This window comes from Scylla paramamosain, chromosome 12 (assembly GCF_035594125.1).
Source record: "Scylla paramamosain isolate STU-SP2022 chromosome 12, ASM3559412v1, whole genome shotgun sequence".
NCBI classification, from domain to species: Eukaryota; Metazoa; Arthropoda; class Malacostraca; order Decapoda; family Portunidae; genus Scylla; species Scylla paramamosain.
This window is the reverse complement of record NC_087162.1, coordinates 13,577,948-13,601,548: the sequence shown is the minus strand read 5'-3', so window position 1 is coordinate 13,601,548 and position 23,601 is coordinate 13,577,948. Positions and strand designations below refer to the sequence as shown.

Below are 23,601 nucleotides of genomic sequence, written 5' to 3'. Positions count from 1 at the left end.
CCTTATGTTTCTCTCTTGGCACTGTCGCGCTAACTCTTTCTCATCCATCTATCTTCTTTTACCTTCTCCTCCTCGTCCTTAGCGTTGCAACACTCTCCTTCTCATCCTGTTTACTTCTTGTTACTCCTGTCTATCCATCCTCGTCCCTAGGGTTGTAGCTCTCTTATCTTTTCTTCTGTCTCCTTGTTCATTTTCTTCCAGTTTTTATGTTTACAATTTTCTTCTTTTGTCTATCCTTGCTCTTTGGTTAATTCTCTCTCATCCTTCTACCTTTTTTGTTCCTTATCGTCTTCCTTGATATGTAATTCTCTCTCTCTCTCTCTCTCTCTCTCTCTCTCTCTCTCTCTCTCTCTCTCTCTCTCTCTCTCTCTCTCTCTCTCTCTCTCTCTCTCTCTCTCTCTCTCTCTCTCTCTCTCTCTCATTTTTTTCTACTTCTTCCTTGTTCCTTCTCCTCTTTGTCCTTAGATTTGTAACTCTCTCATCCTTTCTACTTCTCTCCCCTTGTTCTCTTATCCTCCTCCTCGTCGTTCTTAGTTTTATAATTCTCTGTCATCCTTTCTATTTGTTGTTCCTTCTCATCCTAGTGTTCAGGTTTGTCTGCTAAGTTACTTTCGTTTGGTTTTTGTCTTATTTTGTTTGTTGTTCGTATTTTTTTTTTTTTGCACTTTTCTTGTTTTTATTCTTTACGTGTTCTCGTCTTTCCTTCCCCTTCTCCATTTGTCCATTCCTTTTCTTCATCGCTGTTTCGTGTTTTTAGTCGTTTTCTCTCTGTTTCTCGTCTTCTTTGATCTATAATTTGTCCTGTTTTCGTCTTTCTTGTTCCCTTTATTTTTCTTCCTCGTTTTCTTCATTGCTTTGTTTATTCCTTCTGTTCTTTTCATAGTCTTAATTTTTATAAAACTCATAGTTTTACTTTTTTTTTCGTCTGCTTTTGATCTCTTTTCTGCCTTGTTTGTCTTTCTTTCTTTTATTTTTCTTTCCTCCTCCTCGGATTTGGATATTAGATATTTTCACTTGTTCCTTTATCCTCTCTGATCTCAGGGTAGCCTTGTTTTTCCTCTTGTCCTCTTGTTTTCCTCTTAATCAAATGTGCAAGCGGGAGAGTGCTGGAAAAGATTGATAACCGAGGAAGTGGAGAACTGCGCCTGTACGTATTATATTATTGTCTTGGTGGTGATGGTGGTGGTGGTGGTGGGGGTGGGGGTAGTGGTTATCTCTGTTTTTTTTTTTTTGTGACGTGATTTCGTTTTTCTTTTTGATCGGCAGTGTTTTGTGTTGAGTCTGAGGATTGTTTAATGCCACGTGTATATTATGTTTTCTTACATGTTTTCTACGTAGAGAGGCAGATGAGGTGAAGTGAGGTGTTGTTAATTGCATGCCTCAGGTGTGTGTGTGTGTGTGTGTGTGTGTGTGTGTGTGTGTGAGTGTAGGTGATATGTACTCGTATTCGTCATCACCATTATCACCATCAAGGCTAATGGGTTTTAGGTACATATTTTTACCTGTACTAATTGCGTTGTTCAGGTGTGTACAGGTGAAATGTACACGTCATCATCATCACCATTATCATCATTACTAATTGCGTTGTTCAGGTGCGTACAGGTGAAATATACACGTCATCACCATCATCATCATCATCATCATCATCATCATCATCATCATCATCATCATCGTCATCATCATCATCATCATCATCATCATCATCATCATCATCATCATCCCCACCACCACATCTCAGCCAAGCAGTCAGACTGGCCGGTGACTTGTGATATGTTTACCTGTGATTGGCTGGCTGACTCAGGTGCAACGCCAGTTTGCAGGTAAATGTCTCCTTTCATTCCGTAACCTGTGACTGTGTGTGTGTGTGTGTGTGTGTGTGTGTGTGTGTGTGTGTGTGTGTGTGTGTGTGTGTGTGTGTGTGTGTGTGTGTGTGTGTGTGTGTGTGTGTGTGTGTCTAAGCTGCAGTCGTCCACTCGTTTGTCTTTTTATCAGTTTGTGTTCATTCATTTAATTTTGTTTAAATCTGTCTGTCTTTATTTGTGTCTCCTTATGTCTGTCAGTCTGTGTAGCTGTCTGTCTGTCTGTCTGTTATCTGTCTATCCATATGTCTATCTATGTGTGCTGCATCATTTTAATTCTGCCTGTCTGTCTTTATTTTTTTGTATTTATATCTCCTTGTCTGTCTGTCTGTCTGTTGTCTCTGTCTGTCTGTCTGTCTTTCTGTTTCTCTCTCTCTCTCTCTCTCTCTCTCTCTCTCTCTCTCTCTCTCTCTCTCTCTCTCTCTCTCTCTCTCTCTCTCTCTCTCTCTCTCTCTCTCTCTCTCTCTCTCTCTCTCTCTCTCTCTCTCTCTCTCTCTCTGTGTGTGTGTGTGTGTGTGTGTGTGTGTGTGTGTGTGTGTGTGTGTGTGTGTGTGTGTGTGTTTCTCTGGCTATCTGTCCGCCTTCGATTGTGTCTTTTTGAGTGTTTCTATATTTATCGCTATTGATTCATGTTTGTCTATTAGTCTATTTGTCTATCTATGTTTATCTACCTGTCTGTTTATCTACGTGTCTATCTGCTTATCTACTTGTCTATCTGTTTATCTACCTGCCTGTATGTTCATCTACCTGTCTATTTGTTTACCTGTCTGTATGTTCGTTTACCTATCCATCTGTATATCTACCTGTCTATATGTTTATCTACTTATCTATCTTTTTATATACCTGTCTATCAACCTGCCTGTGTGGTTATCTACCTGTCCATATCTTCATCTACCTGTTTGTCTGCTCATGTATCCGTCTATCCACCTGTCCACCCGCCTGTGTGCAGCCTCTGATGTCAACACTAGATAGTTACCCTCCTCATCCTATCGACAAATCCCGCAAGTGCATTAGGAAGTTTGCGGCGTGGTGTCTGGGTGGCAGTGGCTGGTGGCTGGCTGGTGGCTTACTCTCTCCCTCCCTCCCTAACTCCCGTGCCTCTAATACCATCAAGCGGCCGCCTCGTGATTGCCTCTCCGCCTCTTTGCCTCCCTGCTCCCCTTGCTTTGCCTCGCCTCTGTCTCCCTCCCGTTCCCATCCCATCCTCACCTCCCGCGGGCCCTAATCGCTTCCTGGAAAATAACACCCTTGAAAGAGCAATGACAGACACCCTTCATCCTGTGTGTGTGTGTGTGTGTGTGTGTGTGTGTGTGTGTGTGTTCTTCCCATCACTTACTTCCTGTTCTTTTTGTCTCGTGTGTGCAGTCATGTGTTCGTTCGTTTGTTGATTTCTTCTTCTGTTTTCTTTTGTGTTTCTTCCTTTCTTTTGTTTTATTTTGGTTCTCCTCGTCTTTACCTTTTCTTCCTTGTGTGTTACGTCTTTCTTTCCTTCGTTACTTTTTTTTTCTCTCTTCCCTTCTCTTTTTCTTTTCCTTGTGTGTTACTTCCCTTCTTTTCTCTGAATCTTTCCCTTCTTTTCCTCCTTCCCTTCTCTCTTTACTGTTCCCTATCCCTCCCCTTTCCCTTCCTTCCTCTTTGTACCTTCTCGCTCCCCATCTTTCTTTCGCCTCCTTCCGTACCTTCAATCTCAGTGTCTTTCTTCCCTCCCTCCCTCCCTCTCCCGTGTCTCTCTCTCTCTCTCTCTCTCTCTCTCTCTCTCTCTCTCTCTCTCTCTCTCTCTCTCTCTCTCTCTCTCTCCTCACCATCTGAGTAAGCGCCTTAATCCCTACTGATCCCCATACCGACAAACTACCTCCTCCTCCTCCTCTTCCTCCTCTTCCTCCTCCTCCTCCTCCTCCTCCTCCTCCTCCTCCTCCTCCTCCTCCTCCTCCTCTACTCGTTGTTTAGCGCCTCACTCCTCCCCTCCAGTCTTTATATAAATCCCGTTCCATTAAGTTTGTTATTGTGGACTCTGCTGGAAGGGGAATGAAAACAATCCACATGTCGAGTGAATGGGAGTACTTTTTTTTTTTTTCCGTGGCAGTTTTCTTTAGTGGGGGAAGTAACTTTTATTTTTGTTGTTGATTTAAATGATGGTTTGTGGCTTCATTGTGATTTTGATCCAAAGGGAATTTGAATATAGCAGTTTAGTTAGAGTAATAGTTAGTTAGTATTTTTTTTTGTTTGTTTGCCTTAAATGGTGGTATGTGGTGTTATTGTTGCTCTTGACGCTGATGGAAAGTAAACGAAAGTGTATCTAAAGATCTATGAATGTCATTGAGTGAATCTACACGGTAGGTTTCATAGTGGAAGAAGTAGCGAAGTCTATTGTAAAGGTGACAAATTCTTTATATTCTTGCTTTCAACGCTGCTGGAGAGGTAACTGAAATAATATCAACTGGTTCTCGTATATATGAGTGAAGTCTTGTCTTGTGAATCTAGCATACAGAGTAGATTTCTTAGAAGGATGGGCAGCGCTGGCCGTGGTAACTTGATCTAATACCACGTGACCCTGTTGTTATTCTCGATATTGATGGAAAGGAAATGAAATATCCTCTAGTATATGAGTGTAGATAACTGAATATGTACGAAAAAAAAAGGCTGCCACGTGTAGGTCTGCTTACTTTTTGTATCTTTCCTTATGTTCTGATGTTCATATGCTGTGTTCTAATGTTCTTAAAGTATGCCACTACAAATTCGACCCTGTTTCACTGTTTTTTCTTAGCAGCGATGGTTCTCATATCCCTAAGTGACGCCTAATGATCCTACTGTCGTCCCGCCACAACCCAGTCCTCTCCTCTCCTTTTTTTCTGGCATATATATTGTATTATACTGTATTCTGTAATGATTTTGTGTCGTTCTTTATGAATTTTACCTAAAAAAAACATTTGCTTCATAAAGGCTGACTAGATATGTACTAATACTGGTGATGAACAAATATTTAAATTTTTTCACTGTTTCCCATGGTATTCTATTAGTGGCAAAGGCTGTGCTATTTTCGTAACCGGCACGCTAAGTGACCTCATTGTTGCGGCGCCATAACTCACACAAGTTAGCGGCTCTTTCAGGCTCCCCCCGTCGGCCCCTCCCAGTCCCTCCCAGCCCCTCACAACAACTCCCGATCTCTCCCAGCACCTCCCAGCCCCTCTCGGTCCCTCCTAATTCCTCCCAGTCTATCTCCCAACCTCCCCCAAGTCAGTAGCGGGTGTGTTAAGTCAGGTTAGGTTAGGTTAAGTTAGGTTAGGTGAGGTCATGGAGTTCCTGCCGCATAGATGTTAGTTTTTGTTAGGTTAGTGTATGTTAGGGAGTTCCCGCCGCACAGGTGTTAGCTTCAGTGGTGTGTGTTATGGAGTGTGTTCTTTTAGCAAGTGGTTTGTTCGTGTGTTTGTGTTGAGTGTTTCTTGTGATCTTCTTGTTCGTGACTGCAGAATTTTGTTTGTGAAGAACTTTGACTTTGCCGTGTTCCTAATGTTCTTGCATAGGAGCAATTATTATTTTTATAATTTTTAAAAAATCTGTGGTCATTCTACTACTGCTACTACTACTACTACTACTACTACTACTACTACTACTACTACTACTACTACTACTACTACTACTACTACTACTACTACTACTACTACCACCACCACCACCACTACTACAATCAGTTCCCACGTTACTTGTCACCAGAACTGCCTTGTTGCATTACTGACGACTGCTGGATCAATCAAACCAGAGAGAGAGAGAGAGAGAGAGAGAGAGAGAGAGAGAGAGAGAGAGAGAGAGAGAGAGAGAGAGAGAGAGAGTACGTTAACCCTTCACGTTTTCTGTCACATTTGCTCACATTTTCAAGGAGGGGTGACTCACACTTTTAGCTCCACACTCCTGCCTGTGAAAGGAATGTTATGCTAAGCTTCTTTCCTTTTTTCTTCCTGTTTTTTTCTCTCTTTCATTCCTCTTTTGGACTTGGCGAACGTAGCGAGGAATTTCTCTCTCTCTCTCTCTCTCTCTCTCTCTCTCTCTCTCTCTCTCTCTCTCTCTCTCTCTCTCTCTCTCTCTCTCTCTCTCTCTCTCTCTCTCTCTCTCTCTTTCTTTCTTTCTTTCTTTCTTTCTTTCTTTCTTTCTTTCTCTCTCTCTCTCTCTCTCTCTCTCTCTCTCTCTCTCTCTCTCTCTCTCTCTCTCTCTCTCTCTCTCTCTCTCTCTCTCCCATACGACAGATTGATTGCGTGAAAAATACTTTACTGAACAAAAACGTGGCTCGTACATTTGTTTATGAGTTGTGTTTAGCGAGCATGTGGTGTGGGCGCAGCTGGTGCGGTCATCAGGACTCCCAGAATGGTGGGGCAGGGGGCGGGTCGAGGCGGGAAAGGGTTGGGAGGGGCGGGAAGGACATCTGGTCTAGGTTACCGGGAGGGGAGGAGGGGGGTGACGGGGGTTGGTGTGGTACGGAAGGAAGGACGGAGGGAAGGAGGGAAGGGAGGTTAAGGAGAAGAGAGAGGAGAGGAGTCATTGCCTTCAAGAGAGAGAGGGAGAGAGAGAGAGAGAGAGAGAGAGAGAGAGAGAGAGAGAGAGAGAGAGAGAGAGAGAGAGAGAGAGAGAGAGAGAGAGAGAGGGAGTGAGGGAGGGAGGGAAGGAAAGAGCTGGAGAAGACACGATGAGAGAAAGAAACTAAAGGTGTAAAGAGGACAAAGTAGGGTAGGAGGAGGAGGAAGAAGAGGAAGAAGAGAAGGAGAAGAAGAAGAAGAAGAAGAAGAAGAAGAAGAAGAAGAAGAAGAAGAAGAAGGAGAAGAAAAAGAGCATCAGAAGGACAAACTGCCAGAGAGAGAGAGAGAGAGAGAGAGAGAGAGAGAGAGAGAGAGAGAGAGAGAGAGAGAGAGAGAGAGAGAGAGAGAGAGAGAGAGAGAGAGATGCTTAGAATATACAACGTAAAAAGATTTGTTTTAGTATCCTCCTTTGCTTTTCTAGTACATGTTTTCTTTCTTTCCTTCTTTCCTTTTTTTTTTTTTCAGTTTGGGGACGCTTGTGGGACGCGTCAGTCAGCGAGGCGAGTTTCTTAGTTGTGTTGACACCTCATTAACTCACCTTGCCTTTCTCTCTCTCTCTCTCTCTCTCTCTCTCTCTCTCTCTCTCTCTCTCTCTCTCTCTCTCTTGCTTTTACTCTCCTCCTTTTTTTCTTTATCATTTTTATTTTATCTCATCCCTTAATGTTTTTCCCTTGTTTTCAGATTCTTTTCTTTTACCTTGCCTGTTTTGAGTAATCTTCATTGGTTCCCTTTTTCCTTGCTCCTCTTTTACTTTTCTCTCTCTCTCTCTCTCTCTCTCTCTCTCTCTCTCTCTCTCTCTCTCTCTCTCTCTCTCTCTCTCTCTCTCTCTCTCTCTCTCTCTCTCTCCATTTCTAATATCTTTCCATTTTGTTTGTCTTATTTTCCTTGGTTCCACTACCTCATCTCTTCATCTCTAATTCATTCCCTCCTCTCTCTCTCTCTCTCTCTCTCTCTTCTATTTACTCTCACTGCTTCACTTCCTCTTCCTGTCCGTGTTTGCCTCTCGTTCCTTTCTCTTACTCGTCTAAAATTTTCCATCTTATTCTTTCCTTCTCCTCCTCCTCCTCCTCATACTTTTTCACCTTCTCTGTTCTTACTCTCCACTCTTCACCTTTAGAATCCAATGTCTTTTGCTTTATAACAAGTGCGTAATGTAGCTTGTGACAAACAACTTCGTAAAACGTTTGCTGGTGCTTTATTCTTCCTTTGTATTCCTTTGTGTCGTGGAGATAATAGGATGGTAATAGGCAGGAATGTTTAATACAAAGACTGCCGCATCTAGGTCTGATGGCTTCTTGGAGCTTCCCTTGTTTTCTTATGATGCTATTGGGTTTCCGTGTTCTTGTGTTGAAATTCCCTCGTTTTATATTCTTCTGATGTTCTTGTTCCTTTGTTTTCTTGTGTTCTTGTTCTCTTGTTGTCTTGTGTTCTCTGTTGTTCTTATGTTCTTACGTTCTCGTGTTCTCGTACCAGGTGTGTTTTCTTGTGTTCCTGTGCTCTTGTGGCCTCGTATTTTTGTTCCCTTGTCTTTTAATGTTCTCTTTCCCTTTTTTCTTATGCTCTTCTGTTCTTTTCGTATTTCTGTTGCCTTGTCTTTTAATGTTCTTGTTCTCTTATTATTTTATACTGTTCTTATACTTTTGTTCCCTTGTCTTTTAATATTCTTGCTCTCTTGTTTTCTTATGTTCTTCCGTTCTCGTATTTTTGTTCCTTTGTCTTATAGTGTTCTTGTTCCCTTTCTTTCTCATGTCGTGTCCCCGTGTCAGGTGTGTGGTGGGAATGGGGTCACGAGTGGTAGGGAGGGAGGGGGAGTGCGTGTGGCTCTTCTTTCCTGTGCTTGTTTGCCAGGACTGTTGTGAGATCATGCACCGCCACTGACCACTCTGATGACCATACCATGCAGCTGTTCGTGTCTGTCTGTCTGTCTGTGTTTCTGTCTGCTTGCCTGTCTGTCTATCTTTCTGTTTGTCTGCCTGTCTGTTTGTTAGCTTTTCTGTTTGTCTCTGCCTGTCTCTCTCTCTCTCTCTCTCTCTCTCTCTCTCTCTCTCTCTCTCTCTCTCTCTCTCTCTCTCTCTCTCTCTCTCTCTCTCTCTCTCTCTCTCTCTCTCTCTCTCTCTCTCTCTCTCTAGATATCAATTTTATTTCAGAATGTTTAGAGAGAGATGAAATATTACTACTACTACTACTACCACTACTACTACTACTACTACTACTACTACTACTACTACTACTACTACTACTACTACTACTACTACTACTACTTACTACTACTACTACTACTATTACTACTATCTCTACTACTTTCTAGCATTATTATCTTAGCAACTTATAATTTTTATGTGAACTTGCTTATTTATTTATTTTTTTCTGACGGAGGAGTGAAATTTATAAAACAGATATTTTCCCCCCTCTTCCTTCTCCTTTCTCCTCCTCCTCGCTAGCTCATGCATACCTTAGCATCGTTGCCATGTAATCTGCACAAACCTTAATATTTTCTTGCTGCCACCTAGACATCCCAGCCTCCCTGACCTGCGTACTGTATCACTAGAGCAGCTTGTCATAGGTTAGGGTAGGTTGTACTATGATAAGTTAGGTTACGATAGGTTAGTGTAGGCTAGGGTTTGAGTTATGTCAGGGTAGGGTTGGGTTAAGTTAGGTTTTGTTAGGATAGGTTAGGATAGGTTATGGTAGGTTAGGGTAAGTAAAATAGGTTTGGATACGTTAAGGTAGGTTAAGGTAGATTAAGATGTGTTGAGGCAGGTTTGGGTTAAGTTAGGTTTTGTCAAATTAGGTTTGGGTAGGTTTGGATTAAGTTAGGAAGGGTTTGGGTTAGGCTGTATTAGATCAAAGTTAAGATCGGATGGGATAGGTTAGGGTAGGTTAGGATAGGTCGTCATTGGTTTTGTTATGGTCTGTTTGGGTAAGTCTGGGTTAGGTTAGGATTGGTTGTAGTGAGTTTGCATTAGATTGGAGTAAGTTCTTGTTAGGCTGGAGTAGGTGGAGGTAGGTTAAGGTTATGATAGGTTGGGTAGATTTGTGTAGGTTAGGATAGGTAGTGATGGGTGTAGGATAGGATGGGTTGTGACAAGTTCCATTTATTTATTTTACTTATTTTGTTTATCTATTTACTTTACGTATTTATTGTTACCAGTTTTGTTGCTCTTGGCCAGATTCCGTCTTATATTAAACACTATTTCGTCTCTAAGTCATCATAATCATCATTCTCTCTCTCTCTCTCTCTCTCTCTCTCTCTCTCTCTCTCTCTCTCTCTCTCTCTCTCTCTCTCTCTCTCTCTCTCTCTCTCTCTCTCATAATTAACTGATCTTTCTCGTGTTCCTTCATGTTCCCTCATTTCTTCCTCCTTCATTCTCGTTCCTCTCCTTCCCTCTCTCCACTCCCTGACGCTCTACTCCTCTCCCTTTACCTCTCATCTCATCACCCGCCCTCATTTCTTCCTCATATCCTTCACCATTACTCGTATTTCCTCCTCCTGTACCCTCTTCCCCATCCTTCCTCTCCTCCTCCTCCTCTTCTCCACTTCCACTCGTTGATATTCTTCCTCCCTCCACTCACCAGCTTCCTCCATCATCCAATACTTCATCTTTACCTCATATCCGTTATCATTTACCCTAATTTTCTTCACCTGTACCTTCTTCCTCTCCTCTTTTTCCTGTTTTCTTTTCCCTGGTGTCTTTTTCTTTCTGTTTAATTCATTTGTGCTCCTCATCCGTTTACTGTTATGTATTTCTCATCTGTTTGTGTTCATGTTTTCTCACCTGTTTGTCATCATGTATTATGTAACTATTTATTTATCATGCATTCCCTCACCTGTTTGTTTTATTTGTTATTTCTGTATATTCCTATTCCCTTACTTTACCACCTCTATCTAAGTAAGAAAAAAAAAAAACCTTGAGGATCCTAATTATTTCCAATAGAGCTTGTTTAGAATTACGGTGGCGAAATATTTTGAAGTACAGTTCCTTTCTTTTCTTCTTGCAGAGAGTCGTGGGGGTCATTGCACGCTGCACTGCCTCAGAGGGAAGCTGAGACACAGGCCTGACTCTTGACTCTTTTCCTCCTTGGTGGTGTGGAGGCTGGCCGCAGGAGAGAGACGAAGCTTGTGAGGGAATGGGGATGTGTGTTGAGGTCTAGCGGAGAACGTCAAGGTGGAAGAATGAACTAATGGTAACTTTTGTGCTTATATACGCCAAGTGATTAGAGTTTTAAATGGAGGTTTGATAGAAAGTAGTGGATGTGAGAGTGTTTGAAATGAGCCATCAGATAATGTGAAAAATGAAGGAATGATATCGGGTACTTCTGATTCATGAGGACGAGTATTGAGTGTTTTTTCTTTGTGCAGTGATGAGTCTTGAAGGAAAGTTATAATTTGTGACTTTATTTGTAGTGTTTGTGTTTATTTGAGAGATAATTACAGAAGAAAAGTAGTGAAATGTGCAGCTCATTACGCATGGTAATTAAATTAATGGAAAAAGGCATTGGAAAGAAAAATTATCTGAAGTGAACATTTATTTTCCCCAATGCCAAACAACGCCATGAAATGCCGGTGGGTGATGTAGTGTAATGGGGGAAAAGAAAAGTTGATAAAATGTGGTGACAGTTTAAATTCAGAAGAGTTAGTTAAAGGTGAAAAAAAGCTCAAGGAAGAAAAGCAGAAAGATATTAAAAGGCAGAAGGAATTCAAAGAGAAAGCTCATGGAAAGTAAATGAAAGGTAGAAACAATTTGAGGGGAGAATACAGGAAAGTAAATAGTAAGGTAGAAACAATTTGAAGAGATAAAGATTACGGAAAACACAAAAGATAGAAACAATTTAAGGAGAAAAAATAACGAAGAATAATAAGTAGAAGATAGAAATTATTAAAACGGAAGAAAAAAGTAACGGGGAAAATAAAAGTAGAAACAATTTAAGGAGAAAAGAGTTGGTGAATATTCAGGGAAAAAATTGTGAAAAGCATAGATAGAAAAAAATAAGGAAAAATCTGGAAAAGAAATAGAAAATAAAAGCAATATAAGAACAGACAAAAAAAAAAAAAAAAAAAAAAACCGACAAAAAATCAATCCAAAACAAAAACATGACAATTAATGACCCAGACCTTCACCAAAGTTGACCAGAAGCTGCCAAGGTGACGCTGGTGAGAACCCCTTCGTCTGCTGTGGTGGCCTGCTGTGCCGTGCCCTTGTAGCAGAGCAGGCGTGATGAGGCTGTGGAGGCGGTGGCTGCAGGCGGCGGCGGTGGTGGTGGTGTTGGTGGTGGTGATGCCAACGATGCAGATGGCGCGGCGGACGTGGCGCACTGATAGGCGTGAGTAAGGGGCGTGGGAAGGTGGAGTGGGTGGCGGGATGGCTGGGTGGAGCAGGGAATGGATGGCTGGATGTGTTAGGAAGTGGATGGTTGGAAGAGGTGGAGAGGCCGGAAAATGGATGGCTGGATGGCTGGGTGGATTAGAGAGTGGATGAGTTAATTTAAGGGTCAGTGATGAAAAGGTTGAACTGACTGAAAGAAGAGAAAAGGCGGGAGAGTGGATGGCTGGATGGGTGGCTGGGTTGGTTAGGGATGAATGATGGAGAGGTTGAACTGTTAAAAGATCGGAAGAACTGGGGAGGTTTGGGATGTATGGCTGGATGGATTAGTGAGTGGATGGCTGGATGGATTAGGGAATGGACGGCAGGGTGGTTTAGCGAGTGGATGATTGGATGGCTGGGTGGATTAGGGAATGGATGGCTAGGTGTATTAAGGAGTGAATGGCTGGGTGGATTAGGGAGTGGATGGCTGGGTGGATTAGGGAGTGGATGGCTGGGTGGCCTGAACAGTTCAGGATCAGTGACGGAAAGGCTGAGCTGGAGGACTGAAAGAAGTGACGACGGAATGGAGGGATAACGTGATGGATGGAAAGAACAAGTTTATTTTTTTTTTATTTTTTTTTATTATTTGCACGTGCCAAGGCCTGGCTCACACTCCCCGCCTTTTACGTCTGTCTAGCGACGGAGTGCGTCATCAGTGACGTCACTTCAACAGGAAAAATTAATAACAGCTGCCAAATATCCTACCGTGTGAGGGAAAGCGCTGTTGTCATAAACAGCGGCAGCAGCGCTCTCCTGTCTCATGGCAGGATATTCGGCAGCTCAAATGAATTTTCCCGTTGGAGTGACGTCAGTGTTAACGTCTCTCTTTCTAGACCAGTGGTTCCTAAACTGTGGGGTCGTGAGGAGGCTATAGCTAGAAGGGAGCGTGAATTTATCTCCCCAAAAATCTTTGTTTAAAAAGTACATAAAAGGATTATTCTAAGACGCAAATGTTTATTAAAACGTCTCTTGCCTGTGTTATTGTTAGGGAAAAAGTGGGGAGGGCGTCATGTGAGACAATTTGGGAACCATTGCTATAGACAAACCTGTGAAGCAGGTGTGACCCGGCCTGGGGAACCCAGCCAACGGTACGAAAGTAAGGGAAAAAGTTAAAAAGAAAAGAAAGAAAAAAAGAAAAGGCTTGTTCCTCCCTCTCCTCCACCCTCTGACTACTTCATGCTACCTATTAAAATTCTTCGCAGTGATATTTTCCATGCCCTTGCTGGCCTAAACCCTCGGAAGGTTTATGGATCTGATGGGGTCCCTCCTATTGTTCTTCGAAAATGCCTCTATGCTTGCACCTTGCCTAGTCAAACTCTTTCAGCTCTGTCTGTCAACATCTACCTTTCCTTCTTGCTGGAAGTTTGCCTACATTCAGCCTGTTCCTAAAAAGGGTGACCGTTCTAATCCCTCAAACTACCGTCCTATTGCCTTAATTTCCTGCCTATCTAAAGTTTTTGAATCTATCCTCAACAGGAAGATTCTTAAACATCTATCACTTCACAACCTTCTATCTGATCGCCAGTATGGGTTCCTTCAAGGCCGCTCTACTGGTGATCTTCTGGCTTTCCTTACTGAGTCTTGGTCATCCTCTTTTAGAGATTTTGGTGAAACTTTTTGCTGTTGCCTTGGTTATATCAAAAGCTTTTGATAGAGTCTGGCATAAAGCTTTGATTTCCAAACTACCCTCTTATGGCTTCTATCCTCTCTGTAACTTCATCTCGAGTTTCCTTTCTGACCGTTCTATTGCTGCTGTGGTAGACGGTCACTGTTCTTCTCCTAAATCTATTAACAGTGGTGTTCCTCAGGGTTCTGTCCTGTCACCCACTCTCTTCTTATTATTCATTAATGATCTTCTAAACCAAACTTCTTGTCCTATCCACTCCTACGCTGATGATACCACCCTGCACTTTTCCACGTCTTTTCATAGACGTCCAACCCTTCAGGAAGTAAACATTTCACGCAGGGAAGCCACAGAACGCTTGACTTCTGATCTTTCTAAAATTTCTGATTGGGGCAGAGCAAACTTAGTATTGTTCAATGCCTCAAAAATTCAATTCCTCTATCTATCAACTCGACACAACCTTCCAGACAACTATCCCCTCTTCTTCAATGGCACTCAACTGTCCCCCTCTTCTACACTGAACATCCTTAGTTTGTCCTTTACCTATAATCTGAACTGGAAACTTCACATCTCATCTGTAGCTAAAACAGCTTCTATGAAGTTAGGTGTTCTGAGACGTCTCCGCCAGTTTTTCTCACCCCACAGCTGCTAACTCTGTACAAGGGCCTTACCCGTCCATGTATGAAGTATGCTTCACATGTCTGGGGGGGTTCCACTCATACTGCTGTTCTAGCCAGGATGGAATCAAAAGCTTTTCGTCTCATCAACTCCACTCCTCTAACTGACTGTCTCCAGCCTCTCTCTCATCGCCGCAATGTTGCATCTCTAGCTGACTTCTACCGCTATTTTCATGCTAACTGCTCTTCTGATCTTGCTAACTGCATGCCTCCCCTCCTTCCGCGGCCTCGCTGCACAAGACTTTCTTCTTTCTCTCACCCTTATTCTATCCACCTTTCTAACGCAAGAGTTAACCAGTATTCTCAATCATTCATCCCTTTCTCTGGTAAACTCTGGAACTCCCTGCCTGCTTCTGTATTTCCACCTTCCTATGAGTTGAACTCCTTCAAGAGGGAGGTTTCAAGACATTTATCCTTCAATTTTTGACTACCGCTTTGGACCCTTTTATGGGACTGGGCATTTTTTTTTATTGGATTTTTGTTGCCCTTGGCCAGTGTCCCTCCTACATAAAAAAAAAAAAAAACATTGTGTTCCAAAAAGATAACTACAGGAAAATCCAAAAAAATTAGCCTGTTTAGTTTCATAAAAGGTTACAGGGCGTGTAATCCTTTCTGTATATCCTTTTACTACTTGCTTCCTTTCCATCTTTTTACACACACACACACACACACACATATATATATATATATATATATATATATATATATATATATATATATATATATATATATATATATATATATATATATATATATATATATATATATATATATATATATATATATATATATATATATCCTTTTCCTGGCTTTTTAATTACTTCCTTTCCTTTTCTTTTCCCTTCTTTCTTCTTTCACTCAGAAGGTTATAGTGCACGTCATCCTTTCAAAACATTATTGATTTAATATTTTTTTCCTTTTTAATTTCTGTCCATGTGTGCATTGTGCCTCTCATATCCCGCCACATGTGTCTTGCTTAACGGCACGAGCTATTGCAGCCTTCGCATCAAGTAAATTTTTCTGCCTCCTGGAAAAAAAAAAAAAAAACCTCTCCAGGAGGAGGCAGTAAGCACCTGCTGAAACGATAATTACTCCCAGTGAGGTCTAAAGCACAGGATCAGGGGGTGCTGTGAACTTATCATTAAACCCAGCTGTGACCTCACAGTCTGCCCTCTAAAGACTACTCTCTTTTCCTTCACACAAAATTACAAGCACCTAATTACACACACACACACACACACACACACACACACACACACACACACACACACACACACACACACACACACACACACACACACACACACACACACACACACACCCTATATTCAAAATTCAAAATTATCATTGCGACTCCTACACCAGCCTCGGAGTCCCATCTGGGGAGGGGACCACAAATGTCCCCAAGTCGGACTGCTCTTCTGGTATCGACCCTAAGTGTCTTGACACCCCGCCTCAACTTTTTCTTCAATAACTTTTGCAACATTCGCGGTCTTAGATCTAATTTTCAGTCTGTAGAACACCACCTCTCCTCTGCTAAACCTCATCTTTTCCACACTGAAACACAGGTGTCTGAGGCAAATGACAGTAGCCCCCTTTTCTGTTCCTCATTTTTAATTCAAAGCTGGATGTTACGTCTATGTGCGCAACCTCTACTGAACCTCATCTTCTTTTCCTCACTGAAACACAGGTGTTTGAGGCAACTGACAGTAGCCCCTTTTCTGTTCCCTCCTACTTTCTCTATTCTCATTTTCAATCCAAAGCTGGATGTTGCGTCTATGTGCATAACAACTTGACCTGCTCTTGTGCCCACGCTCTTGAATCTTCCAAATTTTCCACCATCTGGCTACGACTACAGAGTCAGTCTCAAACTAAATTTATCTGTGCTGTACACCTCTCACCTTATTCCTCTGACTATAAGAAATTCTTTGACTACTTAACTTCCAAAGTGGAGCACATTCTGACTCTTCCCTTTTGCGGAGATCTTCATTTTTGGAGACTTCAATGTTCACCACCAGCTTTGGCTTTCCTCTCTCTTCACAGACCATCCTGGTGAACTAGCCTTTAACTTTGCTATCCTCCACGACCTAGAGTAATTGGTGCAACACCCTACTCGTATTCCTGACCGTCTTGAAGATACTCCCAACATTTTTGACCTTTTCCTAACCTCTAATCCTGCTTATGCTGTGACCCTCTCTTCTCCGTTGAGCTCCTCCGATCACAGTCTGATATCTGTATCTTGTCCTATCGCTCCAGATCCTCCTCAGGATTCCCCAAAGCGGAGGTGACTCTTGTGCTTTGCGTCTGCTAATTGGAGGGACCTGAGGAGGTATTATGCAGATTTTGCTTGGAATGACCACTGCTTCTCTGTGTGCTAAGTGTATAACAGAGGTGATAGTGTCTGGCATGGAGGCGTACATTTCTCACTCTTTCTCTCGACCTAAACATTCCAAACCTTAGTTTAACACAGCCTGTTCTCGTGCTATACATGATAGAGAGGTGGCCCTCATGTGCTTTATATTTCTGTCCAGAACCATGCCATGTTCTCAAAATAGCCAAAAACAACTTTATTAATAGAAAGTGTCAAAATCTATCAAGATCTACCTCCCTTCGTGACTTTTAGCACCTAGCCAAAAACAAAAAAGAAAAAAAAAAAAAAAAAAAAAAAAAACATCTCCACTATCTTTACTTCATCTTTCTCTCTATTTCAATCTGATGTTACCACTGCCATCTCATCTATTTTTAAAGCTGAACTCTTCCCTCAAACTTTTGCTAAAAACTCTACCTTGGATGATTCAGGATTTGTTCCCTCTGACTACTTCATGCTACCCATTAAAAACCTTTGCAGTGATGTTTTCCATGCCCTCGCTAGCCTAAACCCTAGGAAGGTTTACGGACCTGATGGGGGTCCCTCCTATTGTTTTCCGAAACTGTGTCCGTGCTCGCGCCTTGCCTAGTGAAACTCTTTCAACTCTTTCTGTCAACATCTACCTTTCCTTCTTACTGGAATTTTTGTCTACATTCAGCCTGTTCCTAAAAAGTGTGACCGCTCTAATCCCTCAAACTACAGTTCTATTGCTTTAATTTCTTGCCTAGCTAAAGTTTTTTAATCTATCCGCAACAGGAAGATTCTTAAACATCTATCACTTCACAACCTTCTATCTGATCACCTGTATGGGTTCTGTCAAGGACGCTCTACTGGTGATTTTCTGGCTTTCCTTACTGAGTCTTGGTCATCCTCTTTTAGAGATTTTGGTGAACTTTTGCTGTTGCCTTGGATATATCAAAAGCTTTTGATAGAGTCTGGCACAAAGCTTTGATTTCCAAACTACCCTCCTACGGCTTCTATCCTTCCCTCTGTAACTTCATCTCAAGTTTCCTTCCTTTCTGACCGTTCTATTGCTGCTGTGGTAGACGGTCACTGTTATTCTCCTAAATCTATTAACAGTGGTGTTCCTCAGGGTTTTGTCCTGTCACCCACTCTCTTCCTATTATTCGTCAATGATCTTTTAAACAAAACATCTTGTCCTATCCACTCCTACGCTGATGATACCACCCTACACCTTTGTACGTCTTTTCGTAGACGTCCAATCCTTCAGGAAGTAGACAGTTCACGCAGGTAGGCCACAGAACGCCTGACTTCTGATCTCTCTAAAATTTCTGATTGTGGAAGAGCAAACTTAGTATTATTTAAGCCCTTAAAAACTCAATTCCTCCATCTGTCATCTTGACACAACCTTCCAGACAACTATCCCCTGTTCTTGAGTGACACTCAACTGTCCCCCTCTTCTACACTGAGCATCCTCGGTGCATCTTTTACTTATAATCTAAACTGGAAACTTCACATCTCAACTCTGGCTAAAACAACATCTATGAAGTTAGGCATTCTGAGTCGTCTCAGCCGGTTTTTGTCACCATCCCAGCTGTTAACTCTGTATGGGGGCCTTATCCGTCCATGTGTGGAGTATGCTTCACATGTATGGGGGGTTCTACTCATATCGCTCTTTTAAACAGGTTGGAAATGAAAGCTTTTCGTCTTATCAACTCCTCTCCTCTAACTGACTGTCTTCAGCCTCTCTCTCTCATCGCCGCAATGTTGCATCTCTTGCTATCTTTTACCGCTGTTTCGATGTCAGCTAGTCTTCTGATCTAGCTAACTTCATGCTTCCCTTCCTCCTGCGGCCTCACTGCATAAGATTTTTTTTTTTCTCTCACTCCTATTTTGTCCACTTCTCTAATGCAATAGTTAACCATTATTCTCAGTCTTTCATCCCGTTCTCTGGTAAACTCTGGAACTCTCTGCCTGCTTCTGTATTTCCACTTTCCTATGACTTGAACTCTTTCAAGAAGGAGGTTTCAAAACACTTATCCTGTAATTTTTGACTATCGTTTTCGACTGTTCGGGGACCAACATCTCAGTGGGCCTTTTTATTGCAGTTTTGTTACCCTTGGCCAGAGCCCCTCCTACATAAAAAAAAAAAAAAAAATAATAATTAATATAAATAAATAGATAAATAATAATAATAATAATAATAATAATAATAATAATAATAATAATAATAATAATAAATAAATATATAAAATCTTTTGAAATAGCCTCGTGTATCACTTAATAGTGTGTACCAATGTCTCCGTCTTAAAATACTATTGTTTACCACTCTCATCCAAAACAGTCTGCTTGTCACGTGTAGGAATAGGCTTGTTTATCACCAGTACTGCAGTTAAACTTACAGTATTTTTCATTATTTAATATTTCGCATCAATTTCTCTGTCCAGAAACATCCTTGCTTATCCCACGCACTTCTCCCTCACCGGTATTTTAATTCCAATACACTCCGCCTACCACTTCTTGAAATAGTCTCGCTTATCGTTCATGCCTGTTACTGTGCTTTACGAGTATTTATGGCTTTTACTCCTGCCAGTCTGTCTAAAAATAATCTTTCAGTCTGTTTATCACTTAATGTAATCTTCCTTATCACCTATACTGCACTTAATCTTCAAATAGTTCTCTTAATCACTCACACCGCGTCTATCATCTTGTCTAAAAGCATCCAGGTTCACACCACAGATTCCTGCCTCATCTTTCTCTTATACCCAAACAGTCAACCAATTACTTCCTGAAATACTCCCATTTATCACTCATCCAATCAATTACGCCTATTGTTCCCGCCTATCACTCTGTCTGATAATGCCATAGATCATCCCTCACATTCTTGCCTCGGTATTCTCTTACATCCAGAACAGTCCTCATATCACGGTTTGAAATAGTCTCTGTAATCGCTTGTCGGTGTCTCTTATGTCTCTTATTTATTCCTATCACTGTGTCTAAAAACAACCTTTTCTCATTATGTTCCAGACTGCCAAGTATTTCGTCATTTTCTGAGTCAGCGTTCTCATATCTAAAATAGCATCGTTTATCACATGCAATTTCTTATGCCTATTACTCACGCCTATTACTGTGGCTAAAAATATCCTTGCTCTTCCCACACGTCTCGCCTCTCCGCTGCAGTGCCCAGGCTGTTCGGGAGGAGGCTGCAGCTGCGGTCTATCGAGCCAGGCAAGCACCGGGTACAGCGGCGCCTCGTGCAGTTCCATAACAGCTTCAGATCCAAGGTGAAGCCCCAGGCGGAGAACATGCTGGCAATGGTGAGTGCCTGGGGGTGGGCCTGGGGGAGGATAGGTGGAGGGGAGAGTGTCCAGGCCTTGGCGAAAGGGGAGGGTAAAGGGATGTTTCAGGCCTGGGGAAGAGATGAAGGAATGGAGAAGTTATAGAAAAAATGCAGAGTTTGGAGGTAGGGAAGAATAAGGGAGATGGAAAGGGAGGGTATATGAGTATACAAGAGAGGGGAAGATGAAAGGGAGGGAGGAAAGAAGAGGGTAGAGGAGTGTCTAACCTAACCTAACCTGACCTAACCTAAGTTAACCTGGAAGGTGGAAGGAGTAGGGGGAGGATAAAGGAGTATTCGGACCTAGGGAAGGGAAGATGAAGGGATATGGAGGAAGAGGGCTTGAGGGAGGGAAGGATGGAAGGACACCGAAGGAAGGGAAGTATTTTGTGGAGGAGGAAGGGGCAAATGAAAGGAAGAGACAGGGACAGGGAGAGTGAATGAGTGTCCGGGGGGGAGAAGGGAAAGATGAAGAGATGGGGAGGGAAGGGAAGGGTAAAAGAGTGTCTGCACTGTGGGAGAGGGGAAGGTGAAGGGGAAGGGGGAGGGAAGGAGAGGGTAAATGAGTGTCTGGGGAAGGGGGAAAGAAGATGAAAGACGGGATGGTTAAAGGAGAGTCTGGGGTTGAAGGAAGGGAAGATGAATGGGAGAGGGGAGAGAAAGAGAGAGAGAGGGAGAGAACATGAGTGTCTGGGATTGGAGGAGGGAAAAAATGAAAGGAGGAGAGAGTAAAGGAGAGATTGGACCATAAATATCACAGATTCAGAGGAGAAGGAGAAGAAAAGAGACAAGAGGAAAAAAAAAAAAAAACAGTAAAGAAAATTTATGTGCAAGGAGAAGCAAAAAAAGTGGATTAGAAGAGGAAAACAGGAGGGAATCACTGACAGAGAAGGAAAAAAAAGGAAATGATTCGAGGGAAAATGAGAGGAAAAAAGGTTCGAAGAGCAGACAAGAAGGGAAAAAACAAAGGAGAAAAATTGTTTTCTCGGAAAGAGGAAAACATTGGATAGGAGAAGAGACAGGAGAAAAAAAAAAAAACTGACAAGAAAAATGTTTTGCAAGGAAATAGGAAAAAATGAGCTACAAGAATAGACAGGAAGGAAAACTGACAGAAGGGGGAAAAAAAACAGATTTGCGAAAAAAAAAATGGAAAAGTGAGGTAGAAGAGGAGACAGGAAGAAAAAAAAAACATAGGAGAAAAATGTGGTTTGTAGTGGAAAAGAGAGGAAAAGTGTGTTAGAAGAGGAGAAAGGAAAGGGAATAAAACTGGCAGAGAAGAGGAAAAAGAATGTTTGGCGGGGAAAGAGAAGGAAAAGTTGGTTAGAAGACGAAACAGGAAGGGAGAAAAGCTGATAAAGACTGGAAATGAATGGCGTGGTGGGAAAGAAAAGGAAAAAAACGAGTTAGGAGAGGAGACAAGTGTGAAAAATGAAGGGGAGATTCGAGAACGTTAGAGCTTCAGGCAGGAAATTGAGAGAGAGAAGAGAGAGAGAGAGAGAGATGAGAGAGAGAGAGAGAGAGAGAGAGAGGAGAGAGAGAGAGAGAGAGAGAGAGAGAGTTAAACGAAGCGAGAAGAGAGAAAAAAAAAACGGAAAAGGGGAAAAAGTTTCAAGAGGGGAGAGGAAGGAAGAGATGAAAACATTACGGGCCTTAGGGAAAAAAAAAGAAAGAGAGAAAGAAAAGAAAGGGGGAAGAGGAGGAAACAAGAAGAAGTAAAAACAAAAGGGGAGAAACGAAATGCGTGACGATAATAATTATGAAAATTAATAAGAAAAGGGAAAGGAAAGGGAAAAACGAAACATCATACCTTTTAATAGAGAAAAAGGAAGTTACGTAAGAAGAGGGGAACTAGGGAAAATAATGGAAGGGTGAAAGAGGGGAGAGAAGAAAAGGGGGAAAGTTTGGAACGTTATAGGAGAGAGAGAGAGAGAGAGAGAGAGAGAGAGAGAGAGAGAGAGAGAGAGAGAGAGAGAGAGAGAGAGAGAGAGAGAGAGAGAGAGAGAGAGAGAGAGAAAGGAAGTTTAGAAGATTGGAAAGGGGAAAAAGTGATTATGGAGGGGAAAACAGAGAACGTTAGAACTTTAGACAGAAAAATAGAGAAATAAAAGGGGAAGTGGAAGAGGGAGAGAGAGGAAGGAAGTACCGGAAAAGTCAGGTTTAGAGAGAGAGAGAGAGAGAGAGAGAGAGAGAGAGAGAGAGAGAGAGAGAGAGAGAGAGAGAGAGAGAGAGAGAGAGAGAGTCCGTAATATATATATATATATATATATATATATATATATATATATATATATATATATATATATATATATATATATATATATATATATATATATATATATATATATATATATATATATATATATATATATATATATATATATATATACATACATGAACAACTCTAAGATAAAAATTAATTTCTCTCTCTCTCTCTCTCTCTCTCTCTCTCTCTCTCTCTCTCTCTCTCTCTCTCTCTCTCTCTCTCTCTCTGTTGTATATCTCTTAATTTTCTTTAATTTCCTCCCCTCTCTTTTTTATCTTCTCTTTACCTTTCCTTAAACGTTTCTTTCCTTTTTTCACCTCTCTCTCTCTCTCTCTCTCTCTCTCTCTCTCTCTCTCTCTCTCTCTCTCTCTCTCTCTCTCTCTCTCTCTCTCTCTCTCTCTCACTCACGAAAAGAATGAGGGGTCAGAATTCTCGTAAACACTTGCTTTTTGAAAAAAAATGGAAGCAAAGCCTCTCCTCTTCTCCTCCTTTCCTCTCTTTTCCCAGAAACCACTAAGTATCTCTGCTTCCCCTCTTCTCCCCTCTCACTTCTCCCCGCTGCTCATCTTCCTTGCTATAAAATCCTCTTCATTATTTCTTCCCTTATACAAGACACCTCGTTGCTCTCTCTCTCTCTCTCTCTCTCTCTCTCTCTCTCTCTCTCTCTCTCTCTCTCTCTCTCTCTCTCTCTCTCTCTCTCTCTCTCTCTCTCTCTCTCTCTCTCTCTCTCTTTCTCTCTGTCTTTTCCTTTGTTCCTTCATTTCTATTCTTTCATGTTTTCCATATTTATTTTATGTTCTTTTTTTTTACCAGTGCTTGTTCCATTTTGTTATTTTCTACTCTTTGCTCTATTCTGTCCCATCGTATGCTTTATTTATTTACTTGTTCCTCTATTCAGTTGTTTTCCTCGGCTTTTAGTGTTAGTAGCAGCAGCAGCTATAACATTAGTAACAGCAGCAGCCGCAGCAACAGCAGCAGCAGCAGCAGCAGCAGCAGTAGTAGCAGTGCTATTAGGTTTAACAAGAACCCTCATTATAAACCAGCATAATTATTTCTTTGTTTCCATTCTAATAATAATCTTTTATGTTTTCTATCTGGTTCTCTTTGTAACCTATTCTTACACACACACACACACACACACACACACACACACACACACACACACACACACACACACACACACACACACACACACACACACACACACACACACACACACACACACACACACACACACACACACACACACACACACACACACACACACACACACACACACACACACGTAGCTTCCTGGTAGTAATAATAACGCACATACAGCACAATAAACACTGTCATGACACCTATTCTTATATAACCCTGTCTTCTGGGTCTCTGTTCCTCAATAGTCTTTTCCATAAGGTGTGTTCTTTCTCCTCTCTAGGCTAAGAAAGTTCAAGACACCAGGACCAGATGAAATATATCCCAGAGTACTTAAGGAATGCAAGGAGGTTATTAGTGAGCCGTTAGTTTCTGTCTTTAGGAAATCACTTAAGATAGGCGAGGTACCGGTAATGTGGAGGCAGGTGAATGTAGTATATGTAG

At 41.8% G+C, this 23,601-nt stretch overlaps 1 protein-coding gene across 1 annotated transcript in view; it reads left to right on the top strand.

Moving 5' to 3' along the window:
• The first annotated feature begins 10,332 nt into the window (after window positions 1-10,332).
• LOC135105704 (cysteine-rich venom protein pseudecin-like) overlaps window positions 10,333-23,601 on the top strand; it is a 24,836-nt gene continuing 11,567 nt past the window's right edge. The window contains 2 exon segments of the mRNA XM_064014113.1: window positions 10,333-11,746; window positions 19,598-19,734. Coding sequence (XP_063870183.1) covers window positions 11,641-11,746; window positions 19,598-19,734 — 243 coding nt within the window. The 5' untranslated portion in view covers window positions 10,333-11,640.